Genomic DNA, 22,347 nt, shown 5'->3' with positions numbered 1-22,347 from the left:
ATTTGATTGTAGTTTTTTAAAAGTTGCTTTTTAAAAATCAGACATAGGTGAGTCTGTTGTCTGATGGTCTTTTTAGGACTTTTCCAATGAACCAAAAAATGAACCTGTCAGACTTCAGAGCAACCTTTGTCTAGTTTTCAAAATGCAATGAAAAATGTGATTTAACGTTGCTTCTGTATACCCTGAGGTGGCCTTGGTTAATTTGTATTAAATGTATTTTTATAAAAAAAAAATAGAGTTTCATTCAAACCAAATTATCAGAATAGGGCTCCATTTAATACCTGGATTTTTTGTTGATGGTTTCATGACAGAAGATTTTATTTGTCAGGGAAACCACATTGAATTAACTATACACATACACATACCAATCAATCAAGCAAAAATGATAAGTTGCACAAAAGTTCATCATGGAATGTGTGATACTTTCACTGATAACTATGGTAACCTGTGATACTTTCCCTGATAACCATGGTGTCAAGTTTGGTCCTAAATGGTTCAAGGATCCTTCAAAAGAATATTTTCCTACATCTATCTCATAGAATGCAAAGCAAACGAAATTTTATCTTTGTCGCTATGGTGGTTGTTTGATCTAAAGAGAGGCAAAAGATACCAAAGGGACATTCAAACACATAAGTTGAAAACAAACTACCAACGCCATGACAAAAAACGAAAAATGACCAAAAGACAAACACCAGTACACACAACACAACAAAGAAAACTAAAGACTAAGCAGCACAAATCCCACCAAAAACCGGGGGTGATCTCAGGTGCTTCAGAGAGATAAGCAGATCCTGCTCCACATGTGGCAAACTATCTGTGTATATCTCCAGAAGATGTTTCCAAAAATTTCCAGCAGACTTCCACATTAAACCACATCAGATGTTTGAGCACTTCTAAAAAAAAGATCTTAGAAATTGAGGCCAACCAGAATGTTTTTTTTCCTGCTGCAACCATTTTCTTTATGCAAGCCAACCAACAAAGGTGACAAAATCTTACAAATTCCTAAGAAAGATAATCCCAAAATAATCTGTATAGTTCAGCAATTTGAGTGTTCAAAAACAGATGCCCTGTGTTGAAGAAAACATCACATGACCATTACCCCAGTAACTTTCACAGCTCTTTTTTCCTATAAAAGAGGACATATATGTCTCAATAGAAATATCTTACAAGTTGAATAATGAATAAAGAGTGGATAACTTTTATTTTAGTATTCTTATCCCATTATAAGTTTGGATATGAGACCTATTCATCTATCACATCTATCCTACTTCCACATTTTTCAATACAACTTTTCCATTTGGATGAATGACTTTTCCAGAAACAATGTAATGTGTACAAATTTCTTCGGTCAATGTTACAAATATTATCAAAGTAATTAGACATAAATAATTTTATCTCAGACTCAATATAGAAAGTTAATAGCAAATTAGGTTATCGTCAAAAGTAATTACAATGTCCTCTAAATATAAGACTTTTCTTATTTCAAATTGATTAACATTTTTCCCTAATAACATGCCATATATATCCTAATTAAATTTACTGACACATTGACCTTTTCTAATAGGGGTATATCATATTCTGCTACTATTGAACTTGGCTGAAAATTGCTGGTTTAACAATGAAACTAGAGGCTCTCAAGAGCCTGTGTCGCTCACCTGTATTTACTGATGCTTTGGAAATCATGTAAAATAAGGTTAAAATCATAATTAATAGTATTAGATATTAGATATTATAATGATATCTAAGATAATAACAAAAAACTGCAAAAAATTTTGTAAAATTACTAACTCAGGGGCAGCAACCCAACAACGGGTTGTTGGATTCGTCTGAAAATTTCAGGGCAGATAAATCTAAATCTGATGAACATTTTTGCCACCTGTCAGATTTGCTCTAAATGCTTAAGTTTCAGAGATATAAGCCAAAATCTACATTTTACCCCTATGTTCTATTAGCCATGGCCAACTTATTTGTAGATCTTACTTTGCTGAACATTATTGCTGTTTACAGTTTATCTCTATCTATAATAATATTCAAGATAATAACCAAAAACTGCAAAATTTCCTTAAAATTATCAATTCAGGGGTAGCAACCCAATAACAGGATGTCAGATTTGTCTGAAAATTTCAGGGCAGATAGATCTTGACCTGATAATCAGTTTTACCCTGTCAGATTTACTCTAAATGCTTTGGTTTCAGAGATATAAGCCAAAATCTACATTTTACCCCTATGTTCTATTAGCCATGGCGGCCATCTTGGTTGGTTTTCCCACTTTGACAATATAAGACTTAAACTGTCAGAAATAGTTTACAAATATGATTTTTCATCAAAAAAAGTATATTTTGTTTTTGATGGTAACAAAATAATGTTGGCAAACATGAAGACATTGCCACAAGACAAATGAAAGCTGTAGGTGCAATACCACCATTGATTTTCCCCTATTAGTCTTTGTTAAATTTGCACTTTTCAAAAAATTGTGCAGAATTTATCTTTGTTTCAAATAAAGAAATACTTGGCATGAGTAAAGATTTATCCTGTCCAGTACTATAGAAAAAATTTCACATAACATTTCATTGCATATAAGAAAATAACCATCACTGGAAGTTAACCAATCAAATTTTCCCCCTTTTTTAACCTGTGTACAAGCTTTAGTAACCATGTAACCTCAAGTTTCCAAAATATTCTATAGAAACTCCAAATAAAGAAATGATGGTGCTTTGAAATACCCAAGGTATATGTTTATGACTCAGAAATGTTTTACTGCAATGAAATGTAGGATCAATTACCTACAACTGTCAAATTCAAGGGAATATTTTTTTTCGACCTATTTTCGTATGCAACCGGATGTGACGTACTATGATTTGGTGGTATTACACCTGTATGCTGAAATTTTTTATGAGTGTATATCTATCTGCTTTAAAAAATTGATTAATGGTAATTTCATCTTTAATAAACACAAAATTATGCATTAAGTTGGATTGATTGATTGATTGTTGGTGTTTTAACGCCACTTTTAAGCGCCACATTTAAGCTATTTCGTGGCGGCCAGTTTTTATTGCTGGAGGAAGCCGGAGTGCCCAGAGAAAACCACTGACCTTCGATAGGAAAACTGACAATCCTAGTCAATTAAGATTGGAGTCGAGTGCACCCGCACGGGCGGGGTTCGAACTCATAACCTCAGTGTTGACTGGCTAGTGATTACAGTAGTAGGACTACTTAGACCACTTGGCCACTGAGGCCGCCCATTAAGTTGGATATACATTGTTTATTTCTCCATGTTATTAACCATTACTGATGTTTTGGCTTAGGTTTTTGACAATATTACACAGAATGCATTGGATTCTGAATCCGAAATTGTATTCCAGTTTAAAAGGAAAGTACATGAGCACTTTTCATTAAAATGATTTTTCTGTAAACACTGAAGGATCTCCAAAAAGTAATTCCATTAGTTGAAGAACCAGTATTTAAATTATTCCTAATGAATAATAGAAGTTAATGATCTATTTAATTTAAACCATGATTTGTGATTTGAAAGGATATCTTTTTTTATTTTTAGGAAATATATTTATAATGACATAATATGAAACTTTCTAATTAAACAATAGTATGAAATATTACTGAATTATTTTCATTCAACTAAATAAATGACTATTGTTTGATAAATAGGGGAACACTGATAACAAGTTTTTTCTCTTTCTATTTTTTGGGGGGGTGATTAGGGGGTGGACGGGGAGAGTTGAAAAAATATCAGGGACATTTATCAAGAATGATATATATGAGGGTAAATAAAACAGGGATTTTCCTTCAAAGACTGTCTACAAAATAGTTATTGAACCTGTAAATTGTACGTAGAATTAAGCCTTAAATCTATGCTGCTGTCTTATAGATATATTTGTAAAGGTCAAATACAATAACATTTCCATATAATGTCTGTATTCATTCTAGTGTAATTACTACCCCTCATCCTTTCCGTCCTGATTACTGACACTAAACTATAAGTTTCAAGCCAGAAATGCAACATTCTACATCTCTAAGTAATGCCCATGCTCAATGAACTCACTGTTCATATGTTTCTGTAACCATAAAATCAATTTCTTACCATAAAAGGAACAGCATCAAAGAATATGGCAAGGAACCAGTTTAGTGTGACAGTTGACAGTTCTATATCAATTGCCTCTAGATGTCTATAAAGTTGTGGTAGTCTGTGAGCCAGTAGATCTTTGAGCACATGTTGGTCTGCCTGAGCACCAATGAGATTCTGGTCAAAATAATGATTGGAAAAGAACTTCTCAGCAACAGCCACTAAAGTCCTGAAATTTTAAATACTTATTAATTACAAATGATTATTGAATGCAATATAGCTGTAACTGAATTGTAAATTTTCTGTGGAATTAACCACCATGTCAGTTTTCTTTTTATAGAGCATTTTACGGGTAAGTAAACAAATTCAAACTATCATTTTGTTTTTGTTTATCTTGTCAATGATTATAGCTGTTCTATAAAAACATACATGGAACCCAGGAAAGATAGGCACTTCAGATCTCAAATATGGATGGTTGTTTTTGTACAGTGAAATTGTAAGATAAATCATATAAAATGCTTTGCTGAGTGCAGCCTGATACAACCGCAGTGGTCGAACCCTGAACAGTTGGGGCAAATTTGGACACAATATTCAAGCTTGATACTATCTGAATTTGGATTGTGATCAAATTTTTGACATAATATAGGTTTCTGACACAAAATAAATGTGGTCAAAGATCTTACAAATCTAATGCGCAATAATGTGCAATTGAAGATTTCTTCTTGAAACTTTTCAAAAATTTGAAATTTTGAAAATTTTGAAAAAAAAATATGAACCCTTTTAAAAAAAAATTGGAAACCCCGCCTTCCCCCTAAACTTTTTGAATCCCCCTTTTAGCATTAACCATCAAACTCAATTGCAGTCTTTCCTTTGTAGTATGGAACCTTGTAGTACAATTTTAGAGAGATCCATACACTTAATCACAAGTTACTGTCTGGAAACTAGAAAAATGTTTTTTTTTAACCATGAAAGCCCATTTAAATACATCATAAAAGTATTACAATAGAAAATGACATCATAGTCATGGCTAAAATTAAAAAACCTTCATCAGCAACTTTTAATAGTAATATCTAAAAATAAAATTCCTTCATCAGCATTTAAAAGTAACCTCAAAAAATAAATTGACAGCTAGGACTTTGCAACCATAAAAACCAATTTAAATACATCATAAAAGTAGTAAAATAGAAAATGACATCATCATCATGCCTAAAATTGAAACACTTTCATCTGCAACATTAAATAGTAATATCTAAAAATAAAATTCCTTCACATACATAATCATGGCTAAAATTAAATAATTTTTAAAATAGAAAATGACATCATAATCATGCCTAAAATCAAAAAGCCTCCATCAGCAACATTAAGTAGTAATACTAAAAATAAAATTCCTTTATTAAACATTTTTAAAATAGTAACTTCTAAAAATAAATTGACAGCTAATCACCTAAAGACAATACATTTCTTTATAAATAATTTACAAGTAGTGTAAGGGAGGTAATTTGACAATATGTGTTTGTATTACCTCCCTTACACTGCTTTAAAATTATGTTTTGTACTTAAGTAATTGTCCATTAACCTGGAAACCCTTGTTTTTCCCCCTTTTTTGCCCCTAATTCCTAAACAGTTTGAGCCATAACCCCCCAAAGCAAATTCTTACCATCCCTTTGGGATATGGTAACTTGTGGTATAATTTCAGAGAGATCCATACACCATTTCACAAGTTATTGTCTGGAAACTAGAAAAATACTTATTTGTGCCCAATTTTGGCCCCTAATTCCTGAACTGTTAAGACCATAACCCCCAAAATCAATCCCAACTTTCCTTTTGTGGTTATAAACCTTATGGTAAAATTTCATAGAAATCCATACACTTAAACAAAAGTTATTGTCCGGAAACCAATGTGTCTTCGGACGACGACGATGACGATGTGATACCAAAATACGACCGCAAAATTTTTGCAGCCATATAAAAATTGCCTCAATAGATAATTACTCCATTTTAAAAGTGCCATCATTTTGTATGGTTTATTTAGAATTGTTCTGCAATTAACTTGAAAATAAGTCATTCTTGCAGAGGTTATACCATAATAAGTGGCCTTATTTTTGTTTCCATTACTTAAAATATCAACTACAACAATTGAAAACAAATGCCAATAGTTTTAGATGTACATGTATACTCCTTATCATATTCCATAGTTAGAAAATTATCTTTCATATCTTGAGTTTAAAGTACTGTGTCTTGTTTACATGCCAATTTAGGAAGTTTAATCATTTTCAAGCAAAGCTGAAAGAATCTAAAATTGGTAAGTATCAAAATAAAGAAACATAGCAAGTGTCCACAGAGTTATGGTTTGAGGAATATTTCAAAACATAAAAATAAAATGTCAAAATTTGCCATAGAAGTTTAGAAAATTTCTGCCAAAAGGGAAATAACTCCAACTGACTTTACTGAGGGAATAAGAAATCGAACACATTTGTATGCTGAATGACCAAAAGCTTTTGCCGAAAGAGAGTTCTGTTTTGTTGAATTCACTAACACTTTTTCCATGCCTATTGGGAAAGGAGAAGTAAATCTCACCTAAAAGTTTCACTACTTACACTATGAATGCCTAAGTAATCTCACCTAAAAGTTTCATTACTTACACTATGAATGCCTAAGTAATCTGACCTAAAAGTTTCACTACTTACACTATGAATGCCTAAGTAATCTGACCTAAAAGTTTCACTTCTTACACTATGAATGCCTAAGTAATCTGACCTCAAAGTTTCACTACTTACACTATGAATGCCTAAGTAATCTGACCTAAAAGTTTCACTACTTACACTATGAATGCCTAAGTAATCTCACCTAAAAGTTTCACTACTTACACTATGAATGCCTAAGTAGTCTCACCTAAAAGTTTCACTACTTACACTATGAATGCCTAAGTAATCTCACCTAAAAGTTTCACTTCTTACACTATGAATGCCTAAGTAATCTCACCTAAAAGTTTCATTACTTACACTATGAATGCCTAAGTAATCTCACCTAAAAGTTTCACTACTTACACTATGAATGCCTAAGTAATCTCACCTAAAAGTTTCAGTACTAACACTATGAATGCCTAAGTAATCTCACCTAAAAGTTTCACTACTTACACTATGAATGCCTCAGTAATCTCACCTAAAAGTTTCACTACTTCCACTATGAATGCCTAAGTAATCTCACCTCAAAGTTTCACTACTTACACTATGAATGCCTAAGTAACCTGACCTAAAAGTTTCACTACTTACACTATGAATGCCTAAGTAATCTCGCCTCAAAGTTTCACTACTTACACTATGAATGCCTAAGTAATCTGACCTAAAAGTTTCATTACTTACACTATGAATGCCTAAGTAATCTCACCTCAAAGTTTCACTACTTACACTATGAATGCCTAAGTACATATGATTTCAATTTTCATATTTGGTTATATTTGCAGTCCCGACTAACTCATGATCAAACATTTCATTTCAACTACCACACATTTAGGCATGAAACTAGAATTTTTCTCCACGGTATATTGTATTTTTTTTATAATAAATGAACGAATTACTCACCAGAAGGCATCTTGTGCATCCATAAACAACAATGCCATACCAACTATAAAATTCATTCCTTGACAATAGCCAATGGTTGGATTGTGGCAGCAGTAAGCTAGCAGTACATCTTGTAGGTCCATTATCTGAAATCAAATCATGCTAATCACTGATGTCATTAAACATTCTTAAATTCTTCAAAGATTCCTATCAATGTAAAGTCTAATAAAAACTACAGTCAAACCTGCTATAAAGGTCCGCTATTGAACTAAAACCTGGGGTTTTTTTTCAAAATTTTATTTACGACTAATAGTAAAATTGATTGTAAGTTATACTGAAATGTTCATGACTTACAAGCATTTTATCTTGTAAGATTTTTTTGTGAAACGAGTTTCTGTTTTGTCTGGTCACCATCGTCTTTTCCTACTGTATTATATTTTGAACCTTAATTCAATGGTTACCTCTTTTGTAAGGTCAGTTTTCTCTGGTCTTAAGGTTGACCTTTATATACACGTTTGACTGTAGCTATTTTTTTTTATCTCTTGTCTATTGACATGTCGCACAAGAGAATTCCTGTCAACTGATTTCCACAACGCTATCCTTAAACAATACTTTTTGGCTACAAAAAATGCAAACCTCAACATTTTATATTTCATTTTATTGATGCTTAAAAATGGTTAAGCTAGCTAAAAAGCCAGGTTTATCCAACAATTTACTTGTTTTCCACTCGTTCTATTTGGTTGATATAATCTAACATTTGATTTTGTCAGTTTTTATGGACTTCACCCTTTTTGAATTTACCTTTGAGTTCAGTTTTTTTCTTACTACTTTTTTTTTGTTAGTTTAAAATTTATATCAAGGTAAAGCTGGAAAAAGTTAATTGATTGAGATTTCATTAAATTATCTTAACTCCTCCATATATTCTTGTGACTGTCCCACATCAGGAACCTTGTCAGTGGTTGTTTTATGTCGTATCTACAGGTCTTTTGTTCCCTGGAGAACTCAACATTAATGGTATATCTTTGAGAGTTCCTGTTTAATTTATAAGCTTGTAGAATTGAATTTAAGAAAAATCTAAAGTTACTGATTAGTACTTATACAATAAGATAACATGGTCATTCATTTTTCCTTTTCTGTATGAAAACTTCTTATTTTCAATATGTTTTTTTTTCTCCTTTGTACCCTTGAGTCTTTTCTTGATACTCATATTCTCCAGTGAAGGTACCAGGAGGGGCTTAAGGTGGTACCCAACACCTTGACTAATATTATTTTGGCTCGTTTAATTTTCATAAAATTTTGACAAAATGTTTACTTTGACTCTTTGACAAAAATATAAAAATTTCAAAAAATTTCAACCATCAACTTTATCAGAAAAATTTCATTGGTTATATAGCAGTTTGACAAACACTAATTTTGATCATTGAGAAGCTTAATATTTCCTTAACAATACAACGTGATTAAAACGTCTAGCTGACTTTTACAGAGTTATCTCCTTGTAGTGTTAGGTACCACCTTAAAGTAAAAGATGTCAAACTTAAGGCTGAGTTACCCAATGTACCGATTTTAGGGGTGGGAACTCACAAATTTATATTGACATATTTATGAATAAGTCAAAAGACTAGAAAATGAATTCCACATTGATAAGTTTTCCAGGAATAGTCAAGACTCATTTAAGTTGAATGGTCAAACATGATACTTACTCCTTTTGAGCCTGGAGATGAAAATTTGATGTTACTTGGCATCGTTCTCATCAGATCTAAGGATATCTGTTTCCTGTACTGAGAGGCCAACTGGAAATGGAAAATTTCATTGTTTATGCCATAAACATATCAACTTAAGTAAGCCTACATCAAATAAAGTTTGAAGATTCTTATCCTCAAAAAGGTATACTTTCAATTTTAACTTGAATTCTATTGTTATTCATAATTACATCTACACCAACATAACAATTATTACATCTAGTCACATGAATTTTCCAAAGCTCACAAAAAGGTGAACAGGATGACTTTCATACTAAGTGCCCTAGTATAAACCTTTGTGCTAAATTTTTGAAATTCTAACTAAAACAGAAATTAAGTACTAGGAATTAGAATCATTCTACAAATATACATTTATTGCAGGAAAAGGACATTAATTAGGATATCAGACAACTTATGTTAAAAAGAATAAAGCAAGTGGCTATACAAAGACATAAAACAATTATTTTTAACCCAGCATAGACATTTTATAATTGTGGGGCGTTAGACATAATGTCATCAAGATTCATTCATAATAACTTGGTAGAATGCTCAACAAGGATCCCATTAAATAAAAACATCATAATTTTCTCAACAACAAAAAATACAATAACATTTTTAAAAAATTCAATTACCTAAAAATACGTTTACTTTTGGAATTAGCTAATCGACATGTTTTCAAATTTATTAAAATATATCATTTCCTGATAAATTGGAAACATGCCAAATAAAGATTTCTGTTAGGCAACTACAACATTTTCAAAAAATGACAGGAAAATTCTGTATTTACCACACCATTACATTCATCCCCTTGAAAAAGGATAAATAAGAATATTTCAAAAACTGTTAAATTCATGAAATCAACCAATCATTAAGTAACTTACAGGAGAATCAGTCTAGTGACTACACAAATTCCTGAAGAAACTTACAGGAGAATCAGTCTAGTGACTACACAAATTCCTGAAGAAACTTACAGGAGAATCAGTCTAGTGACTACACAAATTCCTGAAGAAACTTACAGGAGAATCAGTCTAGTGACTACACAAATTCCTGAAGAAACTTACAGGAGAATCAGTCTAGTGACTACACAAATTCCTGAAGAAACTTACAGGAGAATCAGTCTAGTGACTACACAAATTCCTGAAGAAACTTACAGGAGAATCAGTCTAGTGACTACACAAATTCCTGAAGAAACTTACAGGAGAATCAGTCTAGTGACTACACAAATTCCTGAAGAAACTTACAGGAGAATCAGTCTAGTGACTACACAAATTCCTGAAGAAACTTACAGGAGAATCAGTCTAGTGACTACACAAATTCCTGAAGAAACTTACAGGAGAATCAGTCTAGTGACTACACAAATTCCTGAAGAAACTTACAGGAGAATCAGTCTAGTGACTACACAAATTCCTGAAGAAACTTATAGGAGAATCAGTCTAGTGACTACACAAATTCCTAAAGAAACTTACAGGAGAATCAGGCAAGTGACTACACAATATTCCTAAAGAAATTTACAGGAGAATCAGTCTAGTGACTACACAAATTCCTGAAGAAACTTACAGGAGAATAAGGCAAGTGACTAAATAAATTTCTAAAGTAACATACAGGAGAATCAGAAAAGTCACTACAAAAATTCCTGAGGAAAGTTACAGGAGAATAAGGTAAGTGACTACACAAATTCCTGAGGAAACTTACACGAGAATCAGGCAAGTCACTACACAAATACCTTAGGCAACTTAAAGGAGAATCAGGCAAGTGACTACACAAGTTCATGTAATAGCTTACTGGAGAATCAGGCAAGTGACTACATAAATTCCTGAAGTAATGTGGTCCTTTCTCTTCCATGATATCTTTACATTTGAAATGAACAAGCTGTCTCCATACTTGTTTTCTAAACCTGTCTGGGATTCCTCCTCTACACAATGGTTTTAGCTCCTTTGGCTGAAAAAGAAAAAAATCCATTTCCAACTAAAAAAGGGGTCAGAAAAATTCACAATATTTGTTAAAGTAATATCAATAAACTAATCATTGATACCAGGCTTAAAATTTTTATTGTTTCAAAAGTCAAAAAATTTAAATGAGCCTTTGACATGCATCTTATGTTGATGAAGTCAAACAATGTCAGATCTTTTCTCACTTTTAACTCTAACATCCACTTATTGTTGGAACATTGTTGTATATGTTTGTTTTGTTTCTTTATTGGTGTTTAACACCACTTATATCGACCTTGACTATATCATGGCGACCATTTTCTATTGTTTCTTTATTGGTGTTTAACACCACTTATATCGACCTTGACTATATCATGGCAGCCATTTTCTATTGTTTCTTTATTGGTGTTTAACACCACTTATATCGACCTTGATTATATCATGGCGGCCATTTTCTATTGTTTCTTTATTGGTGTTTAACACCACTTATATCGACCTTGACTATATCATGGTGGCCATTTTTAAATGGGGGAGTACTAGGAGAAAACTAGCAACTTTTGTCAGGAACAATATCAGAGTTGAACACTCCTGAGGTGAAGTTCTAACTCACAATCTGGGGGTTAATAGGCTAATAATCACTGTAGATGAACTAAGAGGCCCTAAACCATTAGTATAGACAGGATATCAGAGAAAACATATGACCCCAAAATCTCATCAAATACATGGAAATAGTCAATAAACCAAAGAAACTTTACTTTAAGGATGTTTGCTACTCTGTTTCAAAATAACTAGCTTTTTACAAGACTGTTATAAATTAATTATATATGAATAAAAGAAGCTAAAAAAGCAGAAAAAAATGAAGGGTCCAAGTGCTTGTTTTCAAGATATAATCCATTGAAAATTTGGCAGGAAATAAGTCACTCTAGATTTTTCATAATTTAAAATAGGCACCCTTTTTCTTTCAAAAACAATGAAAAAATAACAAGGATTTTATAAGAAAATTCAAAAACAAGAGGAGCGAACATCCTTAAGGTAGATCATAGGTATATATTTCCTCAGATAGATTTTTTTTATACTTTGCCAAAATAAAGATTTTTCTATGCTTTTTCCAAAAATATAATAAAAAGTATGGGTCACCGTGCCATTTTTCAAGCTACGGGTCGTATGAAATTGCACAAATTTGCTTAGATTGTTCATGAAAAAACACATTTTTGTGCTTAAAATGAAATCTATGAGATAGAATTTTGAAATATAATATGAGAAGATAGGTTTTATAATATGCTTTAAGAAAATAAAAAGAAAAAATGGTGTCACCGAACTTGTTTTCTTGCTACAAGTAAAAAATTTGAATTTCCCTATCAGTCCAGTATAATATTTTTACTAAAAGAGTTATCTCCCCTTAAATGGCCAAGCTGAAAAAATGATTCTAAAAACACAATTATTTGGTATTTATTTAAACATTTTGAATAATGCAATAAATCACCAAGTTTTCTCTCATTAAATGAACAGTCTAACCTATAAATTGCCTATCTGTCTCCAAATTTGCAGATTTGGGCAAAGATCTAGACCGATTGTGTACTGCGATTGTACAATCCAAGATGGCGGTATACCATGAATCAGCTGTTTTCTCCATTGACTGTGGCCATTTGTTAATACGGTAATCTTTGGTCGACTGTTTTGGTTAATATATAACTATGTTGTTGGGTTGATGTCTAAATGATATCAAATACACAGGTACTTAGATTCATATTTACATGGGAGGTTTTGGATGTTTATCAATTATTACACAAATAACTGTTGAGCCCTTCCTATTATCATTGTCCAACAAGATGTGTTTGATGTTTCATTCATATCTTGACTTTATGGGTTTATAACTTCTTAACGTAATTCTTTGTCATTGCATAATGGATCAATGCATACTGAATGCTACTTTCATAAATAAAAACATTAAAATATCTTATATAGTGACTAAGATCTTTCATAGGATGATGACTTTTTGACTCACTTTTCGTTATTGACTGATCAATACAAGCTGATGTAGTTAGACTATTAAATAATACTTATTACTGATGATGTAACATTCCACAAAAGTAGTTTAGAAGAGTCAGAAATACATAAAATATAGATTTAGCCTTTACATTATTACAAGGAGATGTGAAGTCAATATGAGATAAACCCAATAACAACAAGAATGCACACATTGTCTTGATCTGATTTAATTTGAATTTTGGTGTTTTAATGCCACTTTTAAGCACCGCTTTTGGGCTATTTCGTGGCGGCCAGTTTTTATTGGTGGAGGAAGCCGGAGTGCCTGGAGAAAACCACCGACCTTCGATAGGAAAACTGACAATCCTAGTCAATCAAGATTGGAGTCGAGTGCACCTGCACGAGCGGGGTTCGAACTCACAACCTCAGTATTGACTGGCTAGTGATTACAGTAGTAACTACTTAGACCACTAGGCCATCCGAGGCCCCACACATTGTCTTGATAAGTTTACCCAAACATGCAAGTCAATGTATCAGAAAACAGAAAGTAGGTGTTTGACAGATCTTTAATATAGCGCACACACATTTCAACTTATCACTGATGAGATGCTGACCAAATATGAAGTTACTTTGTTTGAGAAACATGTGACAAAATATTTTTAAATTCATTGAACATATTGAAAACTTCAAAGATAACAGCAAACAGGAAGTTGTCATCTGATAGATTTAAAAAGTCCTCATACATTACAACTCATCACTGTCAAGCTGCTGACCACATATGAAGTCATTCTGTTTGGTACTTTCCAAGAATAGTGTGGCAAAAATATATGTTAAACAAATAGACGAATGGAGTGGGGGTATAATAAAAACCAAAAGACCCCATAAATATATACTGTAAAATAACATTTATACATGTATTTCACAGGCTGAATTATGAATTAGAAATAGACTTGTCAGTTCTGGTACAAATGTACTGTTACCAAATGTTTTACTTCTGATCGATTTGTGATTATATAGACATCATACTGTTCAATTTTAACTGATTCATAACTTATTAAATTTCATATATATATATATATATTTGGCACATGTTGAAAACCATACTACCATTATCTTGATACAAAAGTAAAATAATTCACTGAAATTCTAAGGAAGGACGTACTCAATTGGCTAAAAATACTTGAAATTTTGCATTTATCTAGATACAGTACAGTAGATTTATTATTTTGTGTTTTGTACCAACTTTCGTGGATTTCATGTGTACAGAGGAACCACCAATTTAAATGTTCAACAAATAACAAACGTTCAATAGAAATGTATACAAACTTTTGCCAAACCATGAAATCAAATATCAATGAGTTTTTCTTCAATCACTGAAAGTTGGTACTCACTAAAATAAAGGAATCAACAGTATTATTGCAAACCCAATGAAAGTTTTCCACAGTGCCATCTCTATCTGGTCAAGGTATTTAAACATTTATAAGTTCACCTGTCCTGTTGAATAAATACAATAGCTATTGTTCTCTGTGTAGCTTATTCTGTGAAATTTAAAGGTCCCAGTGAATAAACTACACAGAGAACAATAGCTATTGTATTTATTCAATAGGACAGGTGAACTTACAAAAGTTTAAATACCTTGACTAGATAGAGATGGCACTGTGGAAAACTTTCATTGGGTTGGCAATAAGTATTGTTTTTTCTTTGGTGTTTGATAAACATGACAATATATTTTTTACATGACTAGCAATAGATTTGACCATACATTTCTTACATGACTTGCTATAGATTTGACCATATATTTCTTACATGACTAGCTATAGATTTGACCATACATTTCTTACATGACTAGCTATAGATTTGACCATATATTTCTTACATGACTAGCTATAGATTTGACCACATATTTTTTACATGACTAGCTATAGATTTGACCATATATTTCTTACATGACTAGCAATAGATTTGACCATATATTTTTTACATGACTAGCTATAGGTTTGACCATATATTTCTTACATGACAAGCAATAGATTTGACCACATATTTTTTACATGACTAGCAATAGATTTGACAATATACTTCTTACATGGCTAGCAATAGATTTGACCATATATTTCTTACATGACTAGCAATAGATTTGCCATGTTGTCTCATGAAATGAGTCCATCGTTTCTGATGTTCCTCATATGTTCCAGCCTGCGACAGATAATGCTGGGCCAGTTCCTGGCACAGGTAATGCAGTAGTAGGCTCTGGTCCTCAAACTTATGTCGGAATCCATAACTATCTACATGAACTTCCTGATTACTCAAACTGGAAAAAAAAATAATTACAAAATCACATATTAGGATGCATATAACAAGTATTATTGTGTCAGTAATGACTCTGCGCACCGCCACTAACATTACATTAGAATAAGAATCATGATCATTCGACCATCTCTAATAATACATTTCTCAGTGATGGGAAATTTGATACTTGAGCTGAATTCTGTGATGAAGTTATAGTGTAAAATCACATTATATGACATCTAACTAATTTAAAACTGAAACAAAAACAAAAGTTAAGAAATAATTCAAGCCCTATGAATTATTTCTATTCTAACAGTACAAAGACAGTAATTCTTTTGGATTGATACGCTCTACTGGTCAAGTCAAATGTTTGCTGTTCCCGTACACACTTTTGATATTGAGGTAAAAGACATAGAAAACTGAATCAGTGACATGCTTAAGGGCATACGATACAGTAGCAGGGGCAGATAATAACGTTTTCAAAACTTTTCGTGTTGTTTTCGCGACGTTGTTAATCAGAACGTTGTAATTTCGCGATGTTTCTAATAAGAACGATTACATTTCGCGACGTCGCTTTAGATGTAGTCACATATGCGGAAAATCCACTGACGTCATAATCCCGATTGCGCGAAATTGAAAAAAGTACCTGCAATGAAAATCGGCCAAATCACGAGAATTGTTATATTTATTCATTAATAAGGAAGTCAACAATATTAACTTCGAATGGGAAAAAAATCAAATCCACATTCTAAACTTTGTATGTCTGTTATTTCATATAGGAAATGAATAAGAAATAAGAAAAACATAAGACGTCGATGAGAGAAAAACCCAACTACACAAAAAAAAACCCAAAACAATAAGTAATTTATATAGTAACTTCACCATTTGGCTCACAAAAAAACGTAATAAATAATGACAACGCATCTTACTGTTCCTGACTTTGAAAAGGTACAATAAAGAGTTTAACGACATTTTTAGAATTTAACCCGTGGAATATATATGTGTATGAAGAAGAACTGTCAGTTAAAATGACACAGTTATAAGCCCCGTATTATAGCCCAAAAACAAAAACGCACCCGTTGATGTGCTAAGCATATCCTCTATGTACATATTGAGAGAGAAAAGTCGGCACACAGGAGTTAGGTATTTGACAGACCAGAGTTGCAACTCATTGATGTTAAGTTACTGAACAATACGAAGTCTTTTTGTAAAGAAGTTTCTCAGATAAGAAACAAAATATTTGTTGGACCGGACAAACAATGTGGTTGCACTCACTCCTAGATTGAAGGTATAATACACACAAGTAATTCAATGATTATATGTACCGTAATAAAAAAAAATACCCTGAAGACAAGCTTAGGTAACTTATCTATTGATACAGAATCATTAAATTTCATGCTCTTATATCGACTGCTGTATGAAATGTTATACTAGTACTACACTGTAATGGACTAAGCTGACCCGATTTAATGTGGGTATGATTTTGTGTTCATGTAATGCCTATAGATTGGTCGTTAGTTTTCTTGTTTGAATTATTTCACATTTTCATGTCGGGGCTTTTTAAAGCTGACTATACGGTGTGGCTTTTTTTTCTTTTTTTTTTTGTGTTGAAGGCCGTAGGGTGACCTTTAATAGCGTTTATCTTCGTCATTTGAACTATGGTTGATAGTTGTCTCTTTTGCAATCATACCAAATGTCCTTATTTTTATATCATCCCCCTTACTTTATAATTGTTGCACATTTTGTAATGTCGGGGCCTTTTGAACAATTAAAACTATGTTCAAGCTGTGTTGTCTACATGAATTGTATGACTAAAGTCGGACATGCAGAGATGCAAATTAATTTTTTTATTATATATATCTGTTTTGTTTCCGAACATGTCTTTTCTAAAAGTAATTTACTAGAATACTTTTTCTATCCATGTTTCGTAACAATTCATAAAGGTTTGGCAAATATGATGCTATTTACGAGGAGCCAGCTTTATTAATTTTCATGATTAATATCATTGGTTTAAAAAAAAACACCTTGGCTCTACCACTGAAATTGACAACGTAGTAGTGAACGGCGGGAAAGATTTCACGACGTTGTTGCGAATAAAACTTATTCCAACGTAGTTTGGCGCCTTATTGGCAAAATACGGTATGATTTGTGTAAAAATTAAGGTTTATTGCTTTTATTGAAAAAACAAGCACATGGACCCCCAGTTTTTTCTTTTGCAATCAATCAAGTTCTGTTTCAAGAACGCTCCGCCAAAATTTTAAGAAAAAATCAACGATAGAATTTTTTCTGCACTTCTGTGTAGACGCAAAAATATTTTCATCTTCTTTATTTCACTTGTATTAAAAGAATTTAGGATATAATTATTTATTTCAACCGTTTACTTGTTACAGCATGCTGATGCCATGGATCAAGGGAACATTTTACAAAAAACCCGGTTAAATTATGACTGTTCGTTCAAAAGTATTGGTACTTTCCTTAAAAGTCCTGATTTTTGAAATTTCAGGGTTTTTCCTTCAAATATGCAAATTTCGAACCAAATTATCTCAAAAAGTAAGTCATGAAGGTATATTTTTCTTTGCATATTTCAAAAGTACACATCGAAATTGACCTTCTACCAAAATTTCAAGAAAAAATCAACGAGGGATCTCTACTGTATCGTATGCCCTTAAATGATTTATAATCACAGACTTAGACAGCTTAGGATGAAGTTAAAAGATTATGAAAATGTAATTATTGTGTGATTCTGTCAGAAAAGATGTTACATCAAAATGGGATTGTCCAATGAAGGAGGTTGGAATGTGTATCACTTCCATGTTTTGATGACTTTCCCATATGTGTATATTCCAGTACAATACTTATATTACGTCACATTTAGAGTTGATTGTTCAATGATGTAATTTACATCGAATTACCTCATATAAATCCTTCATAAAAAGCTTACAACGTGGGAGTATGATTGGAACAGCCCTAACAAATCATGACGTTGCCGATCAGCTTACACACAATATATTTGTTTTTTAACAGAAATGTGGACTCAAAGCATTTAAAGTGAGTCATATTAGAATTAACCATTATTAGATACATTATGGTATCACGTCTGCTTCAGATGTAACTACCTTAAACAAATGAATGGTCGTACAGAATGACACCCTTTAAATTAATAACGTGTTGTTTTAATTTTTTTAAATGTATTTCAGCCTTTTATATACCAGGGCTAATCAAAAACTATTTAAATAATCAATAAACTGTTAACACAGAGATATGTCTCGCCTTTTGTTATTTTGATAATGTAAATGTTGTGTTGTGCAAAATATTCAAAGTCAATGAACCATGACTGAAGGTACAAGACCAAACAATCTCCATAGAAATGAGATGTCCCAATGGTAATACAACTGCATACCAAATACCATTGACTTATCATACGTCGTTCCCTTTAAACAAACCTACACAAAACATTAACTTGTAAACTATGTAAAAGTTTCAAATTCAATGAACCATGATGAGGGATGGGACCTTATAATCTCCATGGAAATGAGACTTGCATACCATATATCACTGATTTTACATTATAGGTTCATCTTAAACTGATCTAATCACAAACTTTAATATGTAAAACTATGCACAACATTCAAAGTCAATAGACCATGACTGAAGGGGTGGGGCTTAACAATCTGCATAGATATGAGATGTGCTAATGCTTACACAACTGCATACTAAATACCATTGACCTAACACTAGTGGTTCCCCATAAACTGACCTAATAACAAACTTATACATGTAAACAAAGCAAAAGATTTAATGTCAACAGACCATGACTGAGGGGGCGGGGCCAAATAATCTCCATGGAAATGAGATGTGCCAATGCTTATACAACTGCATACCAAATATCATTGACCTACCACTAGTGGTTCACCATAAACTGACCTAATCAGAAACTAATACATTGTTGACCGCGCCCCCGGAAACAGCATACCTATGTCTCGCTTTTTGACTCTGTCGATGCAAGACAATTGAAAATTGTACATAAATGCAAATTATAAAAGTTAAAAAAGGCAAAATCTAAATTATATTTTCATTTTTTGGGAAAACCCCATTTTTTTCTAGGTCTGGATGGATTAAATAACATTAATACAGTCGAACCTCCTTGTGTCGAAGTCGAAGGGACCGGACCAAAGTATTCGACACATCCGAAGTTCGTCTCATCCGAGGTCGAGTGTGTCGTCATAAATTTGGAAAGCATGAAATACGGTATGATTTGTGTAAACTATATATATATAGCTAGATACAATGAACAGTGTGCCTTTTTTTTTCGATGTGACACTTTATAATTGTGTATTCATTCTCCATTTTTGGTCCTTCATAATAACTAAACACACAAGTACAGATACAAATCATGCACAAATAAAAACAATAGTCTACAAAAATATTTACAAAGGTCAGTCACTATAAATTATGAAATCACTCGTGGAACGAATTAAGTTATGAACGGTCTCAGATGAGCCAGAGGTCGTCTGCTTTACATTAAATTATCATGAATTTATCATAATTGTCCTAATCCTTTTATTTATTGTAATTAATGAGTTTTAAATCTAACGATTCATTTAATCTCGGCTTGGGTCATTTAAATTCTTTTTGTTTTTATCTGATGTGAAAAATGTTCAACACACTAACATTCCGCTTGAACGATCAACCAAAGGTGTTAATTACCAGTCACCATAAACATGTCATTTTAACTGTTATACAAACAAGTATGTTTACTCAGCTTTAATCTCTTGGATAATGACTAGGTTACATAAGAAATACATCCGATTTGAATTTTTATCATTAGGTCTGGATCTTGTGGAAATTCTTACTTTCGAACTTCGAGTCATCGGGGTCAATTTACATGAATTTTACACCGACGGGACTATAAAATTTACTCGACTTAACCGAGTATTAGAATCAACCGAGTTCGACTCATCAGAGGTAACTATACATTGATCAAACGGGAATTTTACCGGGACCGAGAAATTACTTCAACTCATCCGAGTTTTCGAAACAACCGAGTTCGACACAACGAGGTTCGACTGTACTGAATTAGACAGTAGTTTTCCTCCTTGTTAAATGGTTGAATACTTTGAAAAAGTTTCTCTCCTAAGCTTTTTGTACCTTTCATAAGTTGGCAGTCCTGGATTAATCCTTCTTGCTTCTTCAAGCAACCTTTTAATCCTAATTTTATGCTGAAAAAAAATATGTGTAGAAAATTTTTATTTCATTGACACTTTGCAGTTTCATCAAAACCTATATGCAAGTCACAAGTGCTTTTCAGATGCAATAGTTACCTATAATTATGCCCTTGACATCTTAGTAAATAAAATAAATAGAATACATTTAAAGAAGAAAACATCATATGATATAAAAAGTCAATGTCACAGCTATTAATCAGAATGTTTTTTTAATTCTGTATTGACCTTGAAGTGACTTTCAAATAATTGATTAATTGATTGATGGTTGCTTACCATCTTGCTATATATTTCTCATGCTTATTCAGTGTGCAAGATGATAAACAGCAATAAAGTAGCAGGCCTGTGTTTCACAAAAGGTTGTATTACTTATAAACAGTGGCAAGTTTTGAGACATACAAATTACCATTGGTTCTAAATCAGGCCACCTTTTGTAAAATGCAGGATATTAGCTTTTTTTTTTCGTGTATATCATTTCATAGCTCAAGTACATTTATTGTAGCAGTAATTTGGTTATAAGATATTCAGAATAACTTAATATGCAACCTTCTTAGGTTTATTTTACAGTTATAGGTATTGTAAAGTTACAAAAAAGGTTATACAAGATATAACATCAAGAATAACTCATTAAAGATTCCAGGCTTATACTTTGGTTTGTCAAACTCATGTTTTCATCTACATAAGACTCACCAGTGGCCCTTAAATCAGAACAGATGAATTGTCAAATAAAATACCAAGTTAAAAGAGCATTGAAAACTGAAAATGCCAAAAGTTGTGCCAAATACGGCTAAACTGTTGTTGCCTTAATTTATATACCCTATCTCCTCCAAACAGAATGAGTTCTGCATCCTCCACGCTATCACCTGTAGGGAACCTAATACTTGACTGTATAAGTAGGACATAATCCAGTTTCCATTTTTCTATTTCTGCCTCTAATGTTCTTATTTTTCTGTAAAAAATTAAAGACGAATTAAAATCATTGTCATCACGCAAACATCTACTTCACCATTGTATTTAATGTCAAAATATTAATATTTGAAAAATTTTTGTAACAGGGGCATTTAATTTTTTATTTTTTCATTGTGATATCTAATTTTGTTGCTAACCAAAAACATTTAAAGTTTTTTTTTTAACAAACGAAAAACATAAAATAACACTGTGTGAATAAAATGACACAGTATGAATAAAATGACACAGTGTGAATAAATAAATGACACAGTATGAATAAAATGACACAGTGTGAATAAATAAATGACACAGAATGAATAAATAAATGACATAGTATGAAAAAAACTACACAGTGTGAGTACAGGTCTGAGCAGCAAATAGTGAAAATAACATTGCATGAAAATGTCATAGTGTGCCAAGTTAAGCTTCTCTAAAACCTATTTACGAGCAACCTGAATAATAACAAACAGCAATATTATGTTCTTAACTCTGTATTTGACATATGGTCCGAGTACACAGTTATTTCGTAGTGCATTTCTTTTAGGCAATAAATGAAAATTAAAAAAATCTCACCTGCGCTTTCTCAATAATATTTTT

General features: G+C 32.2%; 1 protein-coding gene across 7 annotated transcripts in view; it reads right to left on the bottom strand.

Annotated features, from left to right (window-relative positions):
- The window catches only part of LOC127729029 (uncharacterized), a 133,117-nt gene that overhangs the window by 32,794 nt on the left and 77,976 nt on the right, over positions 1 to 22,347 (bottom strand). For all 7 annotated transcript variants that reach the window (XM_052236631.1, XM_052236635.1, XM_052236634.1 and 4 more), the window contains 7 exons: positions 21,619 to 21,751; positions 20,729 to 20,799; positions 15,413 to 15,602; positions 11,160 to 11,315; positions 9,339 to 9,428; positions 7,660 to 7,784; positions 4,097 to 4,307 (listed from right to left, as the gene is read on the bottom strand). In XM_052236631.1, the coding sequence (XP_052092591.1) occupies positions 4,097 to 4,307; positions 7,660 to 7,784; positions 9,339 to 9,428; positions 11,160 to 11,315; positions 15,413 to 15,602; positions 20,729 to 20,799; positions 21,619 to 21,751 (976 nt within the window). The remainder of the gene's footprint in view (positions 1 to 4,096; positions 4,308 to 7,659; positions 7,785 to 9,338; positions 9,429 to 11,159; positions 11,316 to 15,412; positions 15,603 to 20,728; positions 20,800 to 21,618; positions 21,752 to 22,347) is intronic.

This window comes from Mytilus californianus, unplaced genomic scaffold, assembly GCF_021869535.1.
Source record: "Mytilus californianus isolate M0D057914Y unplaced genomic scaffold, xbMytCali1.0.p SCAF_2, whole genome shotgun sequence".
In the NCBI taxonomy this organism is placed as follows: Eukaryota; Metazoa; Mollusca; class Bivalvia; order Mytilida; family Mytilidae; genus Mytilus; species Mytilus californianus.
Note: the sequence above shows the minus strand (reverse complement) of the source record. Positions and strands in the feature narration are given on the sequence as shown.